Below are 21,738 nucleotides of genomic sequence, written 5' to 3' on the forward strand. Positions count from 1 at the left end.
CCAAAGAATATCTTTGGATATCTTTGGACTTGTGCTGTCCAGTTTTTTTTAATGTCTTTCCTGTCATCAGGGCCCTGTTCAACATCAGACTATATTCATCCAGTCTTATGCATTTACAAGTCCCCAGTTCCAGGTTCTTCTGCTCCATTTGCAAGGTAGATGGAGAAAAGAGATTTTCAAAGATGTAATCCTGAGGACTCAGACTCTAATTGATTACTCTGAAAGGGTTTCAAGAAAGGACAGGATTTTGCTATGTCCCTTTGGAATGGCTCTACATCAATCTTGTGTGCCTTTTCCTGTTACCCCTTGGCAGAATGGTTCCAAGTAGACCTTTGCCAAGAACTGTTTGAAGAGATCATCTTGAAACAAGTTGCTGTTGTGAAGGAGGTCCTGTAGACCAGTCCAGATTTGTATAAGGAATCTGTACAGGTGCTCCCTGTACTCCCAGTCCCAACATTGCTCAGTGTAGAGCTGCCTGGTTTGTACTCTGCCTTACAAGCCACTTTTCATTCCATTTCCTCTAAAAACCTTCCTGACAGCAGAATGCTGCTTAGAGAGTCTTAAAAAAAATAAATTAGGGAGACCAACACTGCAGAGCTGTTCAGTTCTGTGTGTGAGTGGATGAGGAGAGCAGGATTTACAGCTGAGAGCATATGAATTTTACTTTGCTCAGTTCCAAATCTGGTAGGAAAGAAATTATTCCCTCCTCTGTGAAAAGGTCTATAGGAAGGGTAACACAGAAGGTACACTTATCTTAGATAAATTACTGTAAGTCAGATTGCCTCATCAACTTCAGAATGGAGATACCTTAGTGAAAAATAATATATCAACATTGAAATATACTGGGGAAAAAGCCTTAATTGGATGGTATGTGCATGGATTTCTGCCAGCAGGTACAGGCAAAGTTTAGACTGCATTTTTCAGTGGAGTCCTCTGCCAAATGGCAGACTGCTTTTGTTCAAGGCAGCTCAATGATCTCAAAAGATGGATTATTTTTCTTACAGTGTTACAGCAATTTACTGATTTACTGTTACAGTAATTTACTTGAATCACCTAGAAATGAATTTAAGAGACTGAACATTATGATCTCCTTCTGTGTGCTTATAGAGGAATTCCTTTGTGAGAAGATTTCCAAAGAGTACAGTGGTGGTTTCCTCTGTTATAATGACCCAACGTACGCAAGAGTAGCTTCCATTAGGTTTTTATCCCGTATTACTCCCTATGTCATATGCCAGTTTACGAGTCTAAGACAAAACCAAAATAGGTGTTTTTCCTTAGCCATAAAGCTGAATGAAGTGAAACACTCATGATGTGAAAATTCATCTAATAGGTTTAATATTTTTCACACCAAAACTCCAAGCATTTTTGTTGGTACAATTAGAACTTTTTTTAGAGTTAGGGAGTGTTGCTATTTATTTATGTATTGTTTTGATAATTGACAATTTACTGCTATTCTGCTGCACTTTTTAGACTTTTCTATCATCCCTCAATTGCTTTTTGGCTCCATTCTTTATATCAGGATAAAAAAAATGTGGTCCTTCATTATGTTGTATTATTACATGACTCTCAAATTACCCTAAACTCAGCAACCTACTGTATCCTGTACTAGCAGATGTACACAGCATTTAGCAGTTTGGGGGAGACAAAGGGTCCTTGCTGTTAGTTTTTGGTTACTGCAGAAACTTTGAATTACTTAAGAGTGTGGGTTAGCAGTTTTTGAAATCAGTGGGACTCCATATACACATGAGATTCTTGTTTGCAATTGAATTTGCAGAATTAGGCCTTTATTTGACTAGTGGAGTAATATTTGTTTATTTTAATATAGAACTTATGTCTCAAGTGTGTGTGTGTGTGTTTGTGTGTGTATATTTCTGAAACAGGATAAAAAAACCCAAAATATTTTAAAACACACTTCACTCAGCGTGGAGTCTATAAAATCTTTGTTCCTAAGTTCCCATTTGACAGGGAATTCATCTCCTTGGTTGTGGTCTATTGTGACTCCATGAATCTATCAAACTTTTAATCTCTAACATAGGAGATGTACAGCGTTTTTTCCTGAAAAGAGTTCCCTTAAGGATTAAAAGTAAGGCCTTGATGTGTTGAGAGACTATCTGACCATATCAAAATTTCTAGGGTGTTACCTGAAGCATGTTTCTAGGGTAGGTTTTTGCTTTTAAATGGTGTTACATGTTTTAGGTCTTATAGATAAACAGAAAGTCCTATTGAGAAATGCCGTAACAAAGAAAAATATTACTAATTAGTAAAGGAATTACTTTAAAAGTTGGGTTTTTTTGTTTTTTCCTGAGGTGGAATTGTTTCCAAACAGTTTTCATTTTCTTAATTATATTATGGATACAGTAAGTTTCTGGTAATCAAAACCAAAGTTTTTTTATTGGCAATTTATTTACATTTTGGCTGGTTTAAATAAGCAGTAGGTTGAGGATGTTCCCTTTTAGACCAAATAATAGAATCACAAGCTGAAAGGAATTTACAGGAAAACTTCTCATTTAAATATTTGCAAGCACTCAAAGAAAACCAAATAGAGTTCATTTCAGAATTTTTAAAGCTACACTATTTGGTAAACAAAGGTTTGTGATGAGATTTGAATTGTTTATCCAACAGTGGATTATATGATAAAGTATCCCTCTGAGGAATTATTTTATGTTTTCATTTCAGACATATATGTGATGATTTCCTGAAAAATTCTTCCCTTTTCCCTCCACACAGTGAGCATGGCCGCTAACAGGTTAATAGGTGCAGTGGCAGGGACCATTCTGGCCTTGGGGGTGATTTTTGGAGGCACAGGGTGGGGAATAGAGTAAGCACTTTTCTCAGTTTGAGTTCTCTGTCTGGTGCCTTAGTGTGTGAGGTAACCGTATGCACCTGAGCCTCTGTGTTCCCCTTAGCTTTGTTCTGTGGTGACCGTATTTGTCATGTGATTTGTCTGTGTCATGTGGTTTGCTCATGCAGTGTTGAACCTTCTCCTGTCTGGGATAATGTGGGGCATAAAAAAAAAAAGTTTGTGAATTTTTATATTGTCACCATAAAATTAAATGTCTAAATGTTTCCATTACACCAAAGTACCAAAAAAAAAAAAAAGGAAGAAAAAAAGAAGGGACTTCTTGATTATTTTGTGAAATAGACTGAGTAATGTGAACCATTTTATTACATGCAGAGCGTTCAGGCTAATGATCAAGCTAGGCAGATAAAAGCTGCTGATAGTCATACAGACAGGTAGTTTTACATTAAAGCTTCTGAAGGTTCTGTTGCTAGGATTCTGTTACCTCAAGATGGCACAGTGCTGGAGTGTAGTATTCATGTACAAAGAATACATATGAGCAATTTTTACTGTCTTTTCAGTTCTAGGAAATGGTAATCCCAAGTGTTGTCCCAGTACCTCAATTTTAACAATGCCTATAATTTATATAAATTTGTGTTCATGTACATATACACATAAAAAGGCCCATGTAAAAGCTGTCTTCATTCTGCATTCACTGTGCAAACTACAGATGGTAAGACTGCTATTTTTCTGCTCTGAGATTTCCATCTTCTCCATGTTTCTAGTTCTATATATGACATCTGGCATGTGACAGTGGCACCTCTCTGAAGGGGGACTCATTAGCAGGACGGTCTGTGATTTCCAATCAGGCCGAGTGCAAAGGCATTCATTCACACACAGTTTTAGTCAGTGAGGCAGTGCTTCATGTGTGAGTCTGCAGCCTGAGGAACCTGTCCATACATGAAACGAATCCAAGATTCTCAAATGAGTAGACCTTTGTGTTCACAGAGGACAATGGTGAGAAAACAAATAGAAGGAAGATGGTAATAGGTAATTTCCTTGAGAAAGATCAGCTCTGTGTTCTACTGGTAGCTTTTACAACTGTTTGCTAAAAACTGAAGACTGTGAAAGTTGTAGAGGTTTGGGGGACAGATTCTGGAGCAGAAGATTTACCTACAAGTTGAGGACCACTTGCCTTTTGCTTACATTCTGCCTTGTTCTCTTCTGTTTGTCTCTTCCCTCACCTGCTGTCTCAAGCCACTCAGTTCTGACCAGTGTCCCTGACCGTTTGTTCCTGCTCCTGCATCCTTCTATACCAACGCCAGCTTTTCTTCATCCCTCCTCTGCTTTTATTGCTCACTACCTGACTCTTTGTTTCTATTCATTCTTTTTTCCTGCATCTCATCAATATTTCTCTGTCCTCTGGTTTCTTCAGATACAAATGTGCATTCAAGGCAAGCCAGTGCTACTTTTTGTTGGTTTGTAGAATCAGGCAGGGAATGCAAATTCCCTCTCTGTTCCTCATGCCCTTCAGGCCCTGCTGGCCCCTGCGTGGCTGCAGGGGAGGGTGTGAGCATCACAGCCTGATGCCAGGACCTGTCCTTCTTCCTTTCTCACCACTTCACTTGCAAATTGTAAATGCTTGTTCAAAGTGCTGAAATAACTTTAATTACTTAATGATTCATGAACTTATTTCCAGAATCATGGAGGACAAAAGAGTCCAGTAGGTTTTTTTTCCAGATTTTGTACCAAAATGGATACTTAGGTTTGATAACTTAAACCAGAGGATTTAGCTGGCAAAGCAACAGGCAAGAAAAGACATCAGATCACCAGAGTTGTTGTTACCTGCAGGACTGCAGTCTGCAGTAAAATTGCCTTTTCTAATACGGCCAGAGTTTCAAATGTTGTGTATTAGTTCTTGTAGAATATATTGGAGGATGATGAAGGTTTTAGGAATAGTATGAGGTCTACTGGAGTTAAAGGTGTGTTCTGCTCTAACACCTTCAGTAGGATTTGTATCAGGGTCTTAAAAGATGGCCAGGGATGGTACAATAGCCAGGCCAGAGCAGTGTCCTTGCAGGAAAAGGAGGTGTGCCAGGCAGTTATCTCCAGGAGATTGCTCCTGATAAATCTGTGTGTGCAGGTTATAGCAGTAGTGTGTGGTGGAAAGAACAAATGTACCAAAGTGTTCCTTCTTGTGATAGTCTGGATGGAAAGTGATCCCACAAGTATGGTGGTTATTAACACCTTCCTCTTACTTCTGGTTTGTCAAGTGTCTGAGTTCAGTGACTAGAGAGCTGAAACATAGGGATTTTTATTTTTCTTCGAAAATATCTTTACTGGTAGAAAATTATGGTTTATTAATAATACCATTTATTTTGTAATGCTTAATAAAACATAAGGCATAGATCCTTACAATAAGGTATAACACATAAAAGTAATCTCATTTTAAATCCTTTTATGTGCACAGTCTGTCTTAAAATGACTCATCAGTGATCCTCTTAGATCTCTGTATTTTGAAACTGGGATTCAACAGTTGGAGGACTCCAGTCTCATAAATAAATGGTTGTTGTTCAGTCATATTACCTATTCTACAGGCTTGTTTTTTAAAAATATTTATACTTTTCTACCTGAACCTAATTGTTTTGTATATTATTATCTTCTGTTTAAATTTATTGAATTATTTGATATTTATAGTAAGCAAAACTAATAGTGATTTTCTTTATTTAAAGAATAAACTGATGTTTGGGTATTAGATGTGCACTATGAAATGGATACACATCCCTGGGCATTTAACAACCACGGAACATAGTGAGAGGCGGGATGTAAAAGAGTTGATTTGGCACATCTTTATCTAATTTATGACTGTTACTAACAATTAATCATTGCACCTCTTTTGTGAGAAGATGGCATTCTATGGCTAGAAAGAATTTTCAAGCCTTATTTATTATAGATTTTCAAGGCAAATTTAGTACAGATAAATCACTTGGTGTGTTTCCAGTCTTTTGTTCTGTGAGATCATTTGATGAATCCAGAGCAAACTGTAGATCTCAGTCAAATATGGTGGCTCATTAGGCTGCTGTTACAAGCCAGCCTTACTTGGAACAACAATGCCTGCAGGATGGCACTTACCCTCCACCATGCTCAAGCCTGTTAAGCCAGGTGTGACTTAAAGGCAAGTTCAAGTAAGATACATTCTTCCAAATTGTGCAGAATTACCTTTTGATTTTTATTGTCAAATTCATGCACTGTTCATCTGTAAAGCTAATTCTATTTTTTTCAGTCCAACTATTTTTTTCATATTCCTGAATACTTTGTGTAGGAACTGCAGGAAGCAAGTTTTAAAACTTGGTTTTCTTTTAGCTAATCAGAATCTCCAGAAGCACTGAGGTGAGAAACATGTAGTGGAGGCAATAAAGTGGCTGCAGTAACTTTTAAAACTTCTAGGACAAATGCTTATTGAAGTGTGTGGGGTGGTGCAGGAGGTTTTGTAATATTGACCTATCAGCTTAAAACTTTCAGTTGTTGCAGCTGCCCTTCCTCTTTCTTTGCTGCTCTCTGGCTGCTCCTCTTTCTTCCTTATATTAGCTGTGCGACGATTTTTCCAAACTCAGCTCAGAGCAATTAATTAGGAAAATTTCAATTGCTATGTAGAAGTGTCAATTTGAGAAGAGTGGGATAGGGGTAAGAGCTGTTTTTGAAGGCTATTCCTGAATATGCAATTGGTTAAACAAAGAGTGTTGTGATATGCTGCAGAAGAACTGTTGAGTTGCTTTCATTTTGCAATTTTTTACATCAAAGACTGCAATAGGAAGTTTTTGTACAGAGCAAATGTTACTCAAGCCTATTGTCAGTTTCCTCTGTCCTATGTAAACACAGCACTTAAGGGTCAATTATTAATATCTTATTTATTGTTCTCTTGCCCTCTTCAGAAAATAGCACGAATATATTTTGTGCTGCTTCTTTTTATTGCTCTTTTTTTCTGCTCCACCCTTCCCCAATTTGTTGTTCAGTAGCTTCTTGAGGATAATGAAGAGATGCTTTGATGTTTTGGCAAGCTTAGTGGAAATAAACTTTTATTTCAACTTTCCTTCACTTTTATATAATCCTTTGCTTTTGTCAAACAATTGTAAATTTAGCATTGATGTAACTGTAGGGTGTCTGGACTCTGATAAGTAAGTGGTGCTAGATGCTCTCAGCTCAAATTAAAATATCTACACCTTTCAGGAGCTCCATGAAAAAAGAGAGGTCTTCTTGATTTTTTATTTCTTTCTCATTTTCTGTAGTCTTAAAACATACAGCATTCATCCTTTTCCCTCTAAGTTAAGAAATTATTCACAACTATCTTAGTGTCCTCAGCTGACAGTTCATGAAGAAGATAATGGAATAAGTAACAATGGAATTCACTGTCTAATACTAGGTTTTTATCTATGGTAGAAGTCAGCATAGCACAATGCAGAGACCAACAGCATTGTTTGTTCCCTTGTTCCTATTGTTAAAGAAAAGTAAGTTAAGCTGGGCTTGTTGAGACTGTCTAGAGGCATCACCTTGTGTGCTGTCTGTATTCCCTGAATTGTTTGACTACCCTTCAGATGCTTCACATAATGTGAATGAAGTCATTGGTTCTTATGTCTGTCTTACCCTAATCCTTTACCACAGGTCCTAGTGCCACCAATCTTATAATAGGCTCCATCGCTGGTGCCATCCTGGTAGCAGCTATTGTCCTTGGGGGGACAGGATGGGGCTTTAAGTAAGCAATGCCGCATGTCTTCTCTTCGGTGGCTCTGGCATTTCTATTTCTTGCTTACATCACTAAATTTTGAGTTCCTGCTACAAGAGTTCCAAGTTAACCCCCCTGACTCTGACTGCTTTAAACAAGAAAAGAAATTACACGTGCAGTAAACAAGCCAAGGAAATGGATTTGAAAATAGCAAATGTTATCAGGGTGCAAAGTTGAATAACAATAAAAGAATTAGGTGAATACATGAAAATAAAATTAACACTTAAGGAACAAGGTCTTTTTTCACCTCCAGTCCATAAATTGAAGCTGATTACATTGGTTGAAAATCCCCCAAAAGATACATTTTTTTATTTTGAATGTAGTAGTACTTTCAAACTGCTCAACTTTTTGATAAGAAGAGATGTCATCTAAATGGTCAGTGGTGGAAGCAGCAGAGTAGTTTTTGGGAACAAATATGTTGACATAGTTGACTCTGGAATAGCAGACCTAACTTGTTTGTGGTTACTGATTTTTTTTTTAAATTGATACACAATTTAAAAAACAAATTCAGGTTTAGAGAGACCATTTTGAAATCTTGAGCTGTTTCCTGAAAGATGAAAGCGTTTCCCAGTTCTAGTTTGATGTATTTTGTAACTATAAGGACTAACAGATTAGTCATTCCACTTGACTACTCTGTTAAAGCAAACAGAGAGTCTTGTACAAAGGTACTTAATTCCTACCCTTTTTGTAGTGTCCATTCTGCCCACATGCATGGTCTGTATTTGGTAAAAAAGTTCTCCCTTTAGAAGCAGTGCTTATAACCTAACAGATCATGGAAGTAATTAAGTACAAGTGATTTCTCATGCCAGTTAAAGCTGCTGTTTCTTTCAATAACATGAATCAAGGTTAAGCCATGTTACAACAATAAGCCATAATTCTTCAAGGAGAATAAATAGTAGTAGTAATAATACTAATTCAAAGAAAATTTTCTATGGCCTCTATTCACATTTCATGTCAAAGTTGAGAAAAAAAAATTATTCCTTAATTGATTAAGGCAGTCATCAAAGTAGAATGTAGTGATAAGGTCATATTTATCTTGTAATTCACTTTCAAAGGTCACCTGAAAATGTTTTACTTCTGGTTTATACTCTTATATTTTTGAAGTTTCAGCTGGCCTTAATTAACTATGCATATAGAAAGAAAATATTTCAAAATCTCTTTCAGGCCTGCTGAAAGCAGCAAATCAGGCTTTACCCTTTCTCCTGGACAAGGCAATTCCTCCCTCTTACACTGCCTTTCACTGTTGCTGTTCTCTGAAAGACTCAGCCACATTCATTTTTCTCTCAGTTCTTGTTTGGAGGGTGCCCATGGGAATTAACCAAGCTAGATTCTGCTGGGAAAAAAAAGTTGGCTTACCCTTTTGGATGAGTTTTCTATGTAAGAGACATTTGTCCATTACTTAGTAATTCATAGACTTTGCAGAAACAGGGTGTGCATCTCTAGATGATAGGCTTGTATTGCACAAGGTAGTTTGCTGAAAACAAAATACATGTCATGAAAATATAATTTGTCAGTTCTTCCTCTGAGTCTTTTTAAGCTGCTTTGTGCCCTCTGCCATCAGCACTGCAGCCCCTGCCTCCAACAGACACAGAGGTTGAGAACTTGCATGAAAGAGAGGAGTAGGACAATCCCTCCCTGTCTAAAACAATATAGGATGTAATTGATTATTTATTTGTGTTTCACACTTCTCAAACTGCTCTCTCACAAGTGATCAGCTTTGCACCCTGGTGTCATTTGTTTGCCCAAAGGGAGAAGCTTGTTATGCCTATAGAGGATCTGCACTGGAAATGCCTCTTGAAGCTCTTACTCTAACAATAGCAAGATACAACTGTTTATTCTGTAGCAGAACCTCAAATAACACTGGCCTGGCCTAGCTCACAGCTTGAAGTGCATGTTTCTTTTGGGGGCCAGAGGGGAACAGAAGAGGCTTTTCAGCTTGTACACAAAGAGGGCTAGCACATGTAGACCCCAATACTTGGCTTCAGATAGATCTGGAGGGACAGATGAGGATAATAAAGGGATTTTAACTTTTCCTTTTTTTAAGCAAGTGATATATTTAGTCTCTGCAACTATGAGAGAAGGTAGCTAATGCTTTACAAACTGGGAGATGTGATTTCTGTTTCACAGGTTATCAGATGTTCATATGAACATACGGTACTGTGGTGTCAAGTCCATATCAAACGTAAGCTGCAACTAAGCAAACTTTGTTCATGAACTGAGGTGGGGGGTGGGGGTTGGAGGGAAGTGTTAAAGAAACCTTGATGCAAGATCAGAGGAAAAAAAAAGTAAAAACAGCTCAACAAACAACTTCCAGTTTCAAGAATGAATCTAAGGTTAATTTTAAATCAAGTTAATGTGTGGACAGAATAGGAAATAAAAAGTTAACTGACCATTTTACAGAATGTAGAATCTCATTAGGCATTTGAGGTAGCTTAAAGGCTGTGGGTAGAAACCTTGTTAAGAAGTAGATTTTACTCAGCTGAGCCTTGCATAGTACTTTTAAATCTGTTTAAGTACAGCAGTAAGAACTTGTTTTTGGCGTAACAAGTCTGTGCAAGGTTTCAGTATACAGTGTTTAACATAGAAAGGACATTTTTACCATTAGAGTAGCTCAGGGGCCTACATTTTTTTCCCTAGCATATATTCACTCACTTCTGCTAAGCTACTGTAGTAATATAAGTCAATTAATGCTTTCGTTACTGACTTTAACAGCAATTTTGGTAATAAACACTGCTAAGAGGTAAATATTAAGAAGAGTGATGTGGAAATGTACATGCAAAGCTGCTGCTTGTTATAACAAATACAAAAGTGGCAGATAGATAATTGATTGTAGGCACAATTCTACTTCCAGCAATTGTTCTTGGCTAAAGAGCTGCAAGGTTTTCTGTTTCTTTAATAGAAGATTAATGGAGGAACCAAAGAACTACCCAGCTATAACAGATGCTGAGGTTGAACTGGTCTGAGCGGTTGTGTTTAGACCCCAAAGGTTTCCACAAGTTAAAGTAGTGGAATGCTGGTGGCAATTCCTTGAGGAAGGAGGTTTTGGTCCCTTACCAGCATTTCCACCAAGCATGAATTGTGAACCAAGATCCAGTCATCATTGCACAAAGAGCAGCTAGAATCAAACATGAGATTTTCTCATTTTTTCCCCCAAACTACATGAATAAATGGGAGGTCAGTGTCTTATTTTAAGTTACTTTTTTTAGTCCCTCGTTTTGGTAATTTTAATGAGTTTTGTAGCAAAAGTTAATTTATTTAAGGTCTTCTTCAGCATTTGAACCATGCTTTAGGAATGCCTATGAAAACATTAGCTAGCTGAAGTGATTAAAATACTGGGTTTGCATAAAATCTTCAATAAAGCTTTGTGCTTACATGATGACACACATTTGCAAGTAACATACTCTGTGACCATGGTCCTAGTTAGTTGCACAAAAGAATGCAACTGATTGCAGCAAGGTATTTCTTGAATACAGCCAGCCCTTTTTGAAACCTTTTGAAACATTTTTAACATTTTTACAAAAATTTTTTTTTGTAAACATGACCATGTTAGGCGGTGATGTGCTGTAGCATGGAGTGCTTTTTGACTAAAAATAACCTATGCTTTTCATTTTGTTAAACACCCTTTTTCTGGTTGGATTACAGACAAAGGCTGACTCTCATTTTTTAAAGAGGCATTAAAACTTGAAATGCAAACACATGGAAGTTCTAAGATCTTCCACATAAACCAACAAAGGACTAGGAAGTAGCATCATTCTCATGTGTGTCCTTCCCTAGAGGACACTTCTGCCCCCTTACCATTTAACTGAAGCATAGCAGAAGGAACCTTGTACTGCTATAACTCAAAGCTATAAATGGTGGAAATATCCAGAACCTGCTACTCATCTACTCTCCTTTATTGTAATTTTCTTGGGAAGAGGGAGACTTGATTTATTTGCCAGTTTAAGTTAGACTACTAATTGTCTTCATTTTTGTATTAAAAAATGGTAATTCAGGATGAATTTGTTAAAGTAGGTCAGGTAATCAGAAGAGAATTTCAATTCATGCAGGGTCACACCTCCCTGCTCACCTCTGAAGTGCTGCGATGGCAGCTCTTGTTAAAGCTTTGCATGTGTGTACTGTTTCCTTATTGACACTGTACCCCATGTTCCCTATTTCAGGCTCTTATTTTAGTTCTTCACATGTTTCTCTCCCTCATACAACACTGTTAGCAGAATATCCTAAGTGAAGAAAGGCAGTGATTTGGTCAGTATCTTGTTCCTCAAAGGCTGTATTTCTGCTGAATAAAACTAGGAAATAAGTAAATATATGGTTTGGACAGAATGCATGATGAGGTTTGTACTAGAACACTAGACTAGTGAAGATCAGGTTAGACCAGAACAGATAAGATAGAAGAGTTTTGTTAGATTGTACTGGGACGCTAGCATAGCATCTGTCCTCTGTAGCATGTTCCAAGACTTTATAAAGTCCATTTCTTTAATTAAATAAGCTCAGGTAACAATGTAATTCAGTGTCTGTTTTAAGGATTGGTCTTCTTCAAGCAAGTGGGAATATGGTACTTCCCATATAGTGGAAGGACAAGTTATGTCACCTGGATTTTTCATCTGCATTATTGATTTAAAAGAATGGACTAATTAGTTGTTTATCAGTAGTACTTGAATTCAAGGATGCTAGACAGTATTTAAAAGGAGATGGGGAAGAGAAGCAGACATGTCCTTTTCCCATTGAAACTGGCAGGACAAGCAGATACACAGCAGCCTTTAACTCATATTTAACCAAGTTCTGTAATATTCATACTTCCTATCTGTCAGTTTTGCAAGTTGGCCTGAAAATTATTTTCCTCATCTCAAATTTACCTGTAGTTTAGAGGACAAGGAATTGAGATACTGATGTAATATCAGCCTAATTTCAAAGGAGTATTAGTACAGTAATCGTCGAGGGGAAAAGACTGAAAGGTGAATACAGTAATCTGCTTTCAGAAACTAGCAGTTCTTAAGCATTCATCTTGTACAAATCCAATCACAGGTATCCAAGGAAAAAACCAAAATCAAGGATGCCCAAGAATTACCAGCCTCTGGAAGTCCTCTCAAAAAGAAGTTGCCTTTGCAATAGTCTCAAACCACCAGTTAAACCTTACGTATAGTAGAATAAATATTGTAGCAGTGGCAGAAGTTAGCAGGGCTGCAGAAGATTGAAAATCCAGGGGCTGGTCTGTAGCTTTAGGGAATATATGAATTCCTGTTCTGTATTTTTTGCATGTTGGTTTGGTGGTGGTAGTGGTGTGTATACCCAATGGTAAAACTAAATGCATGAGCCCCTTGCTTGATGCCCCACATAAAGCCAGATACTGGGGAAGTTGCACCCAACTTTTGTTGTTGCTTCCTAATGTCTTGCTGTTTGACATAGGACATCACCATCGCAGGAGATTGGATGTTACCAACTTGCTGCCCACTGTTAACATTCCGTTCTAATCACACAACTGACAAAGCTGTCCAGTCTCCTTCGAATGCAATGTCTCAGCTGTCTTTTGCACCTTACTCAGACTCACAGCACTTATGGTCAATAGTGTGGTAAGAGCTCACAAAGGCACACTGGATTACATAAACTAAATTCTGGTGTAGCCAGAGCTGGGCACTTGCTCTGAGAACTCAAGCCTCTGCAGGCTGAAGTGTTGCCATTCCTGGCACTTGTGACTCATTCTCTTTAGGTAAACATGTGCATTCTTGGCCTACTGCACACATGTTTTACTGGGAGCTGAAAAGTTCTACAAATTTAGAGCACCACTTGAAATACTACAGAAATGATCGATTTCTGTATGCCAGCATGATCTTTAAGCTGCATAAGGAAACCAGTACTTGGTATCATGTTGTACAAAGCATGTAACCAAATTCCTTAAATAGTTACCCCTTGTAAAAGTTACCAGTTAAACTGTCAGTGTGAGCCTTTTACTTTACTATGACCTTAGCAATGGCTTTGTTCTTGTTATATCTAACTAATGTCTTGCTTTTTTCTCTTTCCATCTCCTTTTGATGCAACTGGAAGAAATGTCAAAAAACGAAGGTTCGATCCAACTCAACAAGGCCCTATCTGAAGAAATGCCATTCAAAAAGCTGCTTCTTGCACTACTGGATTTTGGGTATGATGTCTTTGCGGTAGCTACACAGGAACTAAATCCGTATGGAAGAACATGAGAACAGTAACTATAAACACAAAGTTGGGATGTTGAGATAAATTGGAAATACTTCCTCTATTCACCTTTCTCTTGTTAACATTAACTGAATTAACTGACAAGTGGTACAAGCAAACTGCTTCAAAAAATCAGGTGTTTTTTTTCCTTTTCTCAAATTAAGAAGGAGACACACAGATCAAATGCAATAAGAGAACTGTTCCAAAATAATGGAATTGCAAAAGATTCTTTCCCAGCCTGCTGGCACTCTAACTTCACTTGAGTTCGCATGACTTCCTTTTTCTTATCAAACTCCAGTGGCATGAGGAGCTAATTTTGAAAGGGTAACCTGCATGGCTCACATACAAACAACCAAGTTAGCAAGCCGACCCCAAGCAGAATCTGCAGCCCAATAAATACAAACCACTGGGAAGCCAGTGCTAGGCTTCAGCAGCTTTTCCAGCCACGCAGTGCATTCTGCTGCTGGACTTGAGGGTTCCCTGCTCCATGAGCTCACTGTCCACCTTGGACAGGAGCCTCTTGGGTATGGAAACTAGTGAATGTTGGATGGAATTCTTCCAAGAAAGAAAAAGTGTAAATATGGAAATAAGATTTTGATGTATAATTTTCACAGATTATATATAAATATATATATATGAGAGAAAAGAATTTCCATATAAAAAGGTTCTATTCTTTATGTAAATCTATTTTTGATGTTGGGTTTGGTTTTGGGTTTTTTTTCCTCCCCTTTTTTTCTGTAGCATGTTGTACAGCAGATGTTCTGGGCTTGCTCAAAAAAGGCAGATAACAGCATGCAGATGCAGGGAGCTCTGACACCAAACAGATGTGATCTAAAGTTTGTATGCTTGAAACCAAAAACAATTAAAATGTATAAATGCATATCTATGTATTGACTATAAGTCTGAATTACTTCTTTTGGCTGTTATACAGACTTTTCCATGATATAAGTAACACACTCTCAAACTAATCACAGAAGTGCCAAGCTCTTTTTTTCCTTTTAAGAAAAGCTACTTTTTTTTCCTGCCTAGATCCTGTAAAATAAAAACTTAAATAAGCCTTAAAAGACTTAAAAGATGATAAAGCTTGGAATGAGCTATTCTTCTTCTGCCTTCTGCCCATCCACTCGAAGCAGCTTGCAAAGGTGACTGACCTTTTTAACTCACTCCCTGTACCTCTTTGATGCATGTCACTTTACAAAGTTTAATGCAAGATTAATACTTTGACCCTTGGCTACTGATAGCCAGTTACCATCACAATATGTGCAAAATCCCAAGTAATTTCAGGAGTGTTGTCATTACTTTTAGAGACACCTTCTGCACAAACACAGATTTTTACAGAGTAGTCCTGTAAAAAGTCAGCAGCAGTCCTGTGTCCCTAGGAACCAGGCTCAGCTGCCTGCAGCTGCCTTGAAAAAAGTTTGTGAAGAGGTCTAGTTTAGGGTTCCCCTAAAGTAAAGAGCTGGACAGTCTGGCATCCTTTTAATCTTGACTTAAAACTTACATCATTTAGTAAGTGAAGTAACTGAAAATTTAATTGCTATGTCTAATAATCAGAATTAAAGACTTTTGGATCTAATTTAAAAGTTGTAGTTTAGTAACAACAGAAGCCCAGTTACACTACTTCCTGCATCTTTGTTCAGAGGAAATCCATTTCCCAAGTTAGCTTTAAGAGCCAAAACAGTAAAAAAAATGCTGCAGACATTTTCCTGTGAGTTAGAAATCCTAATTTCAGTTATTTTTCTTATTATGATAATGTTCAGTTTAACAGTCTCACTATATTGGTTTTGATTCACAGTTATTATTAAATAGTTTCAATAAGCTTTAACATAATCACATTTACACTTACTACATTATAAGTTAAAGGTGCTGCACACAGGTAGTTGACATTAGTAGAAATTATAAACCTTATTCTGAAAAATTCCTGCTTGGCTTTAAGCAGATTTAAATTAATGAAATTTCTCTGATGACAAACCAAAAATACTTGCAACTGTATTATGTTTCTCTAAAAATTCTGTGATTTGGAACACAATGTCTAACTTTTTTCAGGTTCTGCTTTCAAAGCAAGCACAAGAGAAACACCAGTGGTATCAAAATTTACAATAACTAAAGTCAACTGGATATACATAAACTACCTGTGTAATAAACCTTGGAGAAGCATTTCACAAACAACATTGTTAGTGTGTGATGTGATGTTTTAAATCAGACCACAGTGGTCCCCAACTACTATGTATATATGTTCAGTGCTGGAGTAACTTTTTTATTTACACCAGCAGTTTCATAGCAATTTGGATTTCTTGACTGAATTTATGCTCTAGACCTCAGCCATTGTGTGTATGGGAAGAACATGCTTTCTGCCCTGTGTGCACACAACACAAGTGACAATACAGCTCAGAGCAGATACAGGCTGAAGTGCTTCCTGTGCTGGTAGACAGTTAAAAATTTGGATTTGAAAGGTGTTGGTTTTGTCCATCCCCCTGGCTGTGCTTTGGGAAGTGCATATCCATTTAGCAGTAACTTGTTCATCGCAAAGCGTCACCAAAAGAAGACCAGGTTGACTCTGCCTCCATTTCATCCACTCTACATTTGCTCCATTATTTACCTATTCAGCTGGACAAGAAACTGTGGTAACTGTATAGCTCATTCCAGTCTGCTGCATGAGCTCACTGATTGGATCTGATACTCTAAAAGAGAAGTCTGCCAGGCAAATTAACAGCTGTATAGGTGCATGGTCAAGAAACAGATTACTTAAGGCTGGAGTCTAACCAATTTTTCTTTACTATGCAAAGATGGGTATTGCACAAACAGATGAGACAAATGTCTGAGGAAATGACATAGAATACTTGAAGTTGTGTTTTAAGCCTAATCAGTCATGTTTTATATTCATTACTGCTTCCACTGTTACTCTTCCTTTTAAAAATGTTTTGTAATTATTTTTTTAAGTGCACAACTCAATGTTGTTATAAATCAAGTTTTTGTTTGAAGTTAATACTCATTCATATCCTGTTGGCTGCTAATGAATGGAAGTTCAATAGTCCTTGTTCTGCATCTTAGCAAGATGAGTATTAAAATTGTCATGAACATGGAATGGAGTAGTTTTTAATTTTCTATCTTTTTTTTTTCTTATTTATTCTCTCAGTTTAATTTAATTTCTGTGTTGAAAGAATCATCACCTTTGTAGTAGTGGAAATTGAATGGAGTTTTCTTTTCTGAAAGATCTCAAACTGTGTCAAATCTCACAGTGAGGCTCTGTCTGTGGGAGGACGTTGCACTCAGCCTTGCAGCCGTGCATGGAACCAGCGCCTCTGCACCCAGGATGGGCCCAGCCTGCTTCAGTCCCAGCTGCTGGCTACACTGAGTTCACTGAGACCTAGGGGCTTTTGTTAGTTGAGCTCAAAAATCTGAATTATATAATTACAAGAAGTCCAAAATAAGGCCCTTGAAGTATTCTTTAAATAATTACATCATAACAACCAGATACTATGGCCATCACTTCAATGTAATACTGTATGAAACTCCATTTCTCTTTTCTTTTTTTGCCAGACTAACTCTAGTGAAGCCAGCCTGGGAAAATACAATGCATGCATGTCACAGTTACCAGATAACTACTGATATTGTTTTGCTTTCTCCAGCTCCAGACAGGGAAACAAAATACTAACACAAAAGTGTATTTCCCAAGGTTCTGTATGAAAGCATCGTTCTCATTTAGAATGGTAGAATGAGGGAACACTCTCACTAATGGATCCGCTATTTATCCACATCTATTTCCTGTCATTTAAATATAGGATTTATCCATAAACTCAATAGAAACATGCAACATTTTGGCTATAATTAGAATAGGCAGTCATCCCTTAAAATAGGAGTTAAGTCTTTTGCAGCATATGAATAAAAAAGAGAGATGCATATCTACTTTAGATTTCACAAGAAAAAATTCTTAGAATTGTTTTTGAAAACTTTCTCAGTTCTAGCACAAACACTGAAGATTGATCTTGCTGGGGCATCTACTATCATGAACAAAACCAACACAACACCAAGCCACATTGTATAAACCCAAAAAAGCCTCCTTTGTTCTAAATGTAATTTCTATAGATTCCTACCTACAATAGCTGAAAAGTTAATTTAACATGAATCATCCATCAGTAGTATGGCAGAGACCGTTTAAGTGCCCACAGAAAGCTTAAATAAAAAGAAGTAATTAAGAATTTTAATAGTAGAGATGCTCAAACCAGTACATTTGAAAGCAAACAGTCACAAAAATACTATCTTTAAGCTACACACACTATAGTTCAGTTCAGTGATTTATTGTTCACAAGACTGGACACAGACCCTAGAAAAGTACAAGGACTCCACATCAGACCAGCATCACCAGACACTTAACATGTTATTTCTGAGCAACCACAAACTTCTGAGGGCAGCGTAATTATGAATGCTCTAATTTGTAGAAAACCCATAATCAAGTGTCAGTTGATTTTTTCTTATTAAAGTTTTCTTCTAAAAAAGCTTGGTTTTGTAATAAGTCATGGGATAGCCCTCATCTTTACCACTAATACTGTAACAGGCCATGCTTTAGTGTGGCACTTTCTGAGCCAGTATAAGACTTTCCCCCATCAGAGCTGATAAAGTATGGAGGAACTTAAATGCATTTTACATGGTCCAAGTCCAGCTGTCAGACTTCATAAGCACAACATGCATCACTGTATATCATACATTCACAGACTTCCTCAGCCATCAGTCCAGCTGCTGGAGGCTTTGAATTTGCTTTGGAGGCTGTGAAGCAATGCTTGCATCTGCAGTACACAGAGAGAGGGGCTGCTTATTGCAGCTGTATTTAACTGGTGACAAAGGCACGAGCATGACCCAGTCCTTACACTACACACCAGTAACATGCTGTGGGTTATAACATTGCTTTTGCCTCTTGTGCAGAAAGAAAGTGTCCCCACACAACATGTGCTGCTTCACTGCAGGTTTATCTCGACACTGTCCAGCCAAAAAACAGCACAGACAAACTGCTTTTGACTGGTTTCCTATCTCCAGCTGAGATGGTGATCAGTTTATTTTCCTGAATGAAAAATGTCTAAATATCTTAAATCTACCAGAGGGTTACAGGAGAAAATGGCACCAGCAGCAATAACTGATATCCCTGTGAGCCTGCAGCTTTGACAATGGCCTAAGGACCCTTGGTGGGAGCTGTGCTGAACAGCAGCTTGTGCTGTCAAGCTGAAGAAGTGCCCAGACCCCACTGGCACAACACACCCCTATTCTCCTCTGGGCAGTGGTCCGAGCTGTGTGGCAGCAGCACTGGGACACCTAAAGCTCACCTGTCTATAGCAAAGCCTGACTCAGCCCTAGTGCAGTCACACAAAGATGCTTCCACTCATCTCTTCAGCTTACGTAAACAGAGATGTTTATCTCCCTAACAAGGACCTCTTCCCGAAATATGATTTCTAGCATGGTGTGCTCCAAAGCACACTAATAACTGTATAATTAGAGAATAAATGTACAGAACTTGCAGTAGCAGTGCTCGTGGTTTTGTTAAACAGTCTCAATGTGTTCTTTCAAAGAGAAGGCTCAAGTTACTTTTAAAAGTACAAGGATCACAGTCTAAACCTCCATACTCCATTCATATATTTATGTTAAATCCCAACATATTCTGACCATCAATTTCCTCCCAATACCTTTTCCCTTTTCAACATGCCCCACTCTGAGACTGGCACAACAATGAAATCAGAAGGAGGCAAAGTACACAAGCAAGCCTGTTTCCTTTGGAGTCAGTCACTTCTCCCCTATTTCCTTTCATGTGTATCTGGACTCTGTATTGCTATTTCAAGACTTGCTCCATTATGAAGTTACTCTTACAGGTATTGTTAACAATAACATAGTTTACAGACAATGAATGCTTGACCAGCATTTCTGTACAATGAGAAAGCAGTTCCAAGAAACTGAACTATTCTACTGCCGTCCAGCATTCACTGAAAAGCTTCAGGAAATTAAAGATTTTAACTTCTCCTTTGTGTAATGAGGAGGTCCTGAACACAAGACTGAAAATTGCCTCATTTGCAGAAGGAAAGAAACAATTGCCTTACATTAAAGAATGCTGTGTGCTGTTGGATCAGAGGTCTGGGCAGGTAGGTAAAAGATTCAGGTCTCATTACATTTCTGCTTTAGTTTTCCTTCTTCTGATTTGGCTGGGCATTTCACTTCAACCACAAGATCTCTAGGACAGGGACTGTTGTACACAAAGGAGACCTTTACACCTAGGCCAGGGAGCATTGGTTTTGGGCAGAGCTGGTTGGCTGATAAGTTTGAGACAAACCCACTCTCCAGGTATTCAAAAAACTTAAAATCTTCATGAAATACACAGCTTTTTACCTGTGCTTAATTAGTAGTAGGATAGAGGAAAAAGGGCCTTGTTAAATTATAGTCTTTTCAGAAGTTCTAAATTAAACTCACTACATAGAAATTCACTCTAGTACCACCTTTGCAGCATCTCCTTTGAGAATAAATTTCAAAGGGTACAATTGTGAAATAAAAATGAAGTTTCAAAGACCAAGTGGCCTGACCTGTTAAAAAAAAATAAACTATATACTTAATTCTAAAAAAACCCCAATGTTCTGTCCCTATCACATGGTTCCTTACTGATAATGTATGGATTTCACTCATGTAAATATTCTAAATGACAGAGCTTGTACTACGTCATTCAGGAAAATCATTCAAGGCAGATTTCTCTGCCAATAAATTATTCATGACAGATCTCGCACATTAAAAACCCCCAATGTTCTCCTCTGACAACAGCAGTAGTGTACTTATAAGGCTTCACATCTGTGGTTTGAAGAATTGCAAGTACTTCATAAGTGCCAAAGAGCCCTAGTAGGAGCTACCAGCAAAACACGGAGCAAAGCAGATGGTCCAGCAAACAGTCTGAGAATGAGCAGGCAACCAAGGAGAGCTGAAGATTCCCCCACTTCCTTTTCATATGAGGCAGAATATTCTCATTACTTTCCAGAATCTTCTGTGACCTATTTCTTGGCCCTAAACAATTTGCTATCCCCTCCTCCAATTTAATCTTTAAGACTATTTTCACCAAACAACTTTGAGTGGGAATGTGCAGGTTCCCCGCATGGGGTCGTGGCTGCCAAGGGAGTGTCCGTGCTGTGACAGACACTCCCCTGAGTGTGACAGTGGCAGGGCTGGCACCCCTCCTTGGTGGCCCACTGGCACAGCCCAGAAGCTGCCCTGAGGCAAGCGTGCTCAAACACCCTTTTCTCCCAAGAGCTGCAGGAAAGAAACACTCTCACAGAAAGAAAAGGTAGGAGGCTCCACATTGCAATCCTGCTCAGCCTCAGGAAAGAATGCACTGTGAAACTGCTTTTCTTCCTCAGAAGATTTGGCTGTAACTCCCTGGGAGAAGCTGATCCTGTAACAGCCGTGCTTTCTTAGATGTTAGTGGCAGTTTTATGAAAACATACTTCACTGAACTGCTCTTCTAGCTGGGACATACCCAGGGTGTCTCTCCTGTCTGCCTGGAGTGCTGAAGGTGAGAAGGGTTTCTCCACTGTCTGTAGGAACATGAGGAGGGCTGAGTCAGGAAGAACCAATGATTTCATTCTGGAGCATATTGATATCAGCCCAGCACCCAAATGGCAACAAATCCCTTAATTCAAAAACTAATAGTTGTCTGGCTATAAATACCCAGAATGCCATTAAAATTAATCAAAAGCTCTCTAACTGAATGGTCAATGTGAGACAACTTGTCCAAAAGTCACAAACAATTAACTTTTAATGTACTATACTATCAGTTTGGGGTTCTTTCTTATTTTCTTGGAATGTTTAAGTCTAGAGAGTGATATGCAAATGACCTTTGTAAAGGACATGATCATTTATAGTGTCACATATCACCAGATTATGTTTTCAAAAATATATATTAATTTTTTAACCAACATTACTTAGCTTGCACTTGTAAATATACCCGTTCTGCATGTCTTTTCAAAGCTTGTGTTAA

At 38.0% G+C, this 21,738-nt stretch overlaps 1 protein-coding gene across 8 annotated transcripts in view; it reads left to right on the forward strand.

Annotated features, from left to right (window-relative positions):
* Positions 1–16,827, forward strand: part of ADAM23 (ADAM metallopeptidase domain 23) — a 69,732-nt gene extending 52,905 nt beyond the window's left edge. For 2 of the 8 annotated variants that reach the window (XM_032749440.3, XM_002187269.7), the window contains exons 25-27: positions 7,439–7,529; positions 9,687–9,741; positions 13,599–16,827. In XM_032749440.3, the coding sequence (XP_032605331.1) occupies positions 7,439–7,529; positions 9,687–9,741; positions 13,599–13,712 (260 nt within the window). In that variant the 3' untranslated portion in view covers positions 13,713–16,827. Of the gene's footprint in view, positions 1–2,727; positions 2,819–7,438; positions 7,530–9,686; positions 9,742–11,716; positions 11,802–13,598 lie in introns of all 8 variants that reach the window. The other 6 variants (XM_030277652.4, XR_012057013.1, XM_030277655.4 and 3 more) reach the window with 6 other exon arrangements.
* The last annotated feature ends 4,911 nt before the right edge of the window (positions 16,828–21,738 follow it).

Source organism: Taeniopygia guttata, chromosome 7, assembly GCF_048771995.1.
Source record: "Taeniopygia guttata chromosome 7, bTaeGut7.mat, whole genome shotgun sequence".
NCBI lineage: Eukaryota > Metazoa > Chordata > Aves > Passeriformes > Estrildidae > Taeniopygia > Taeniopygia guttata.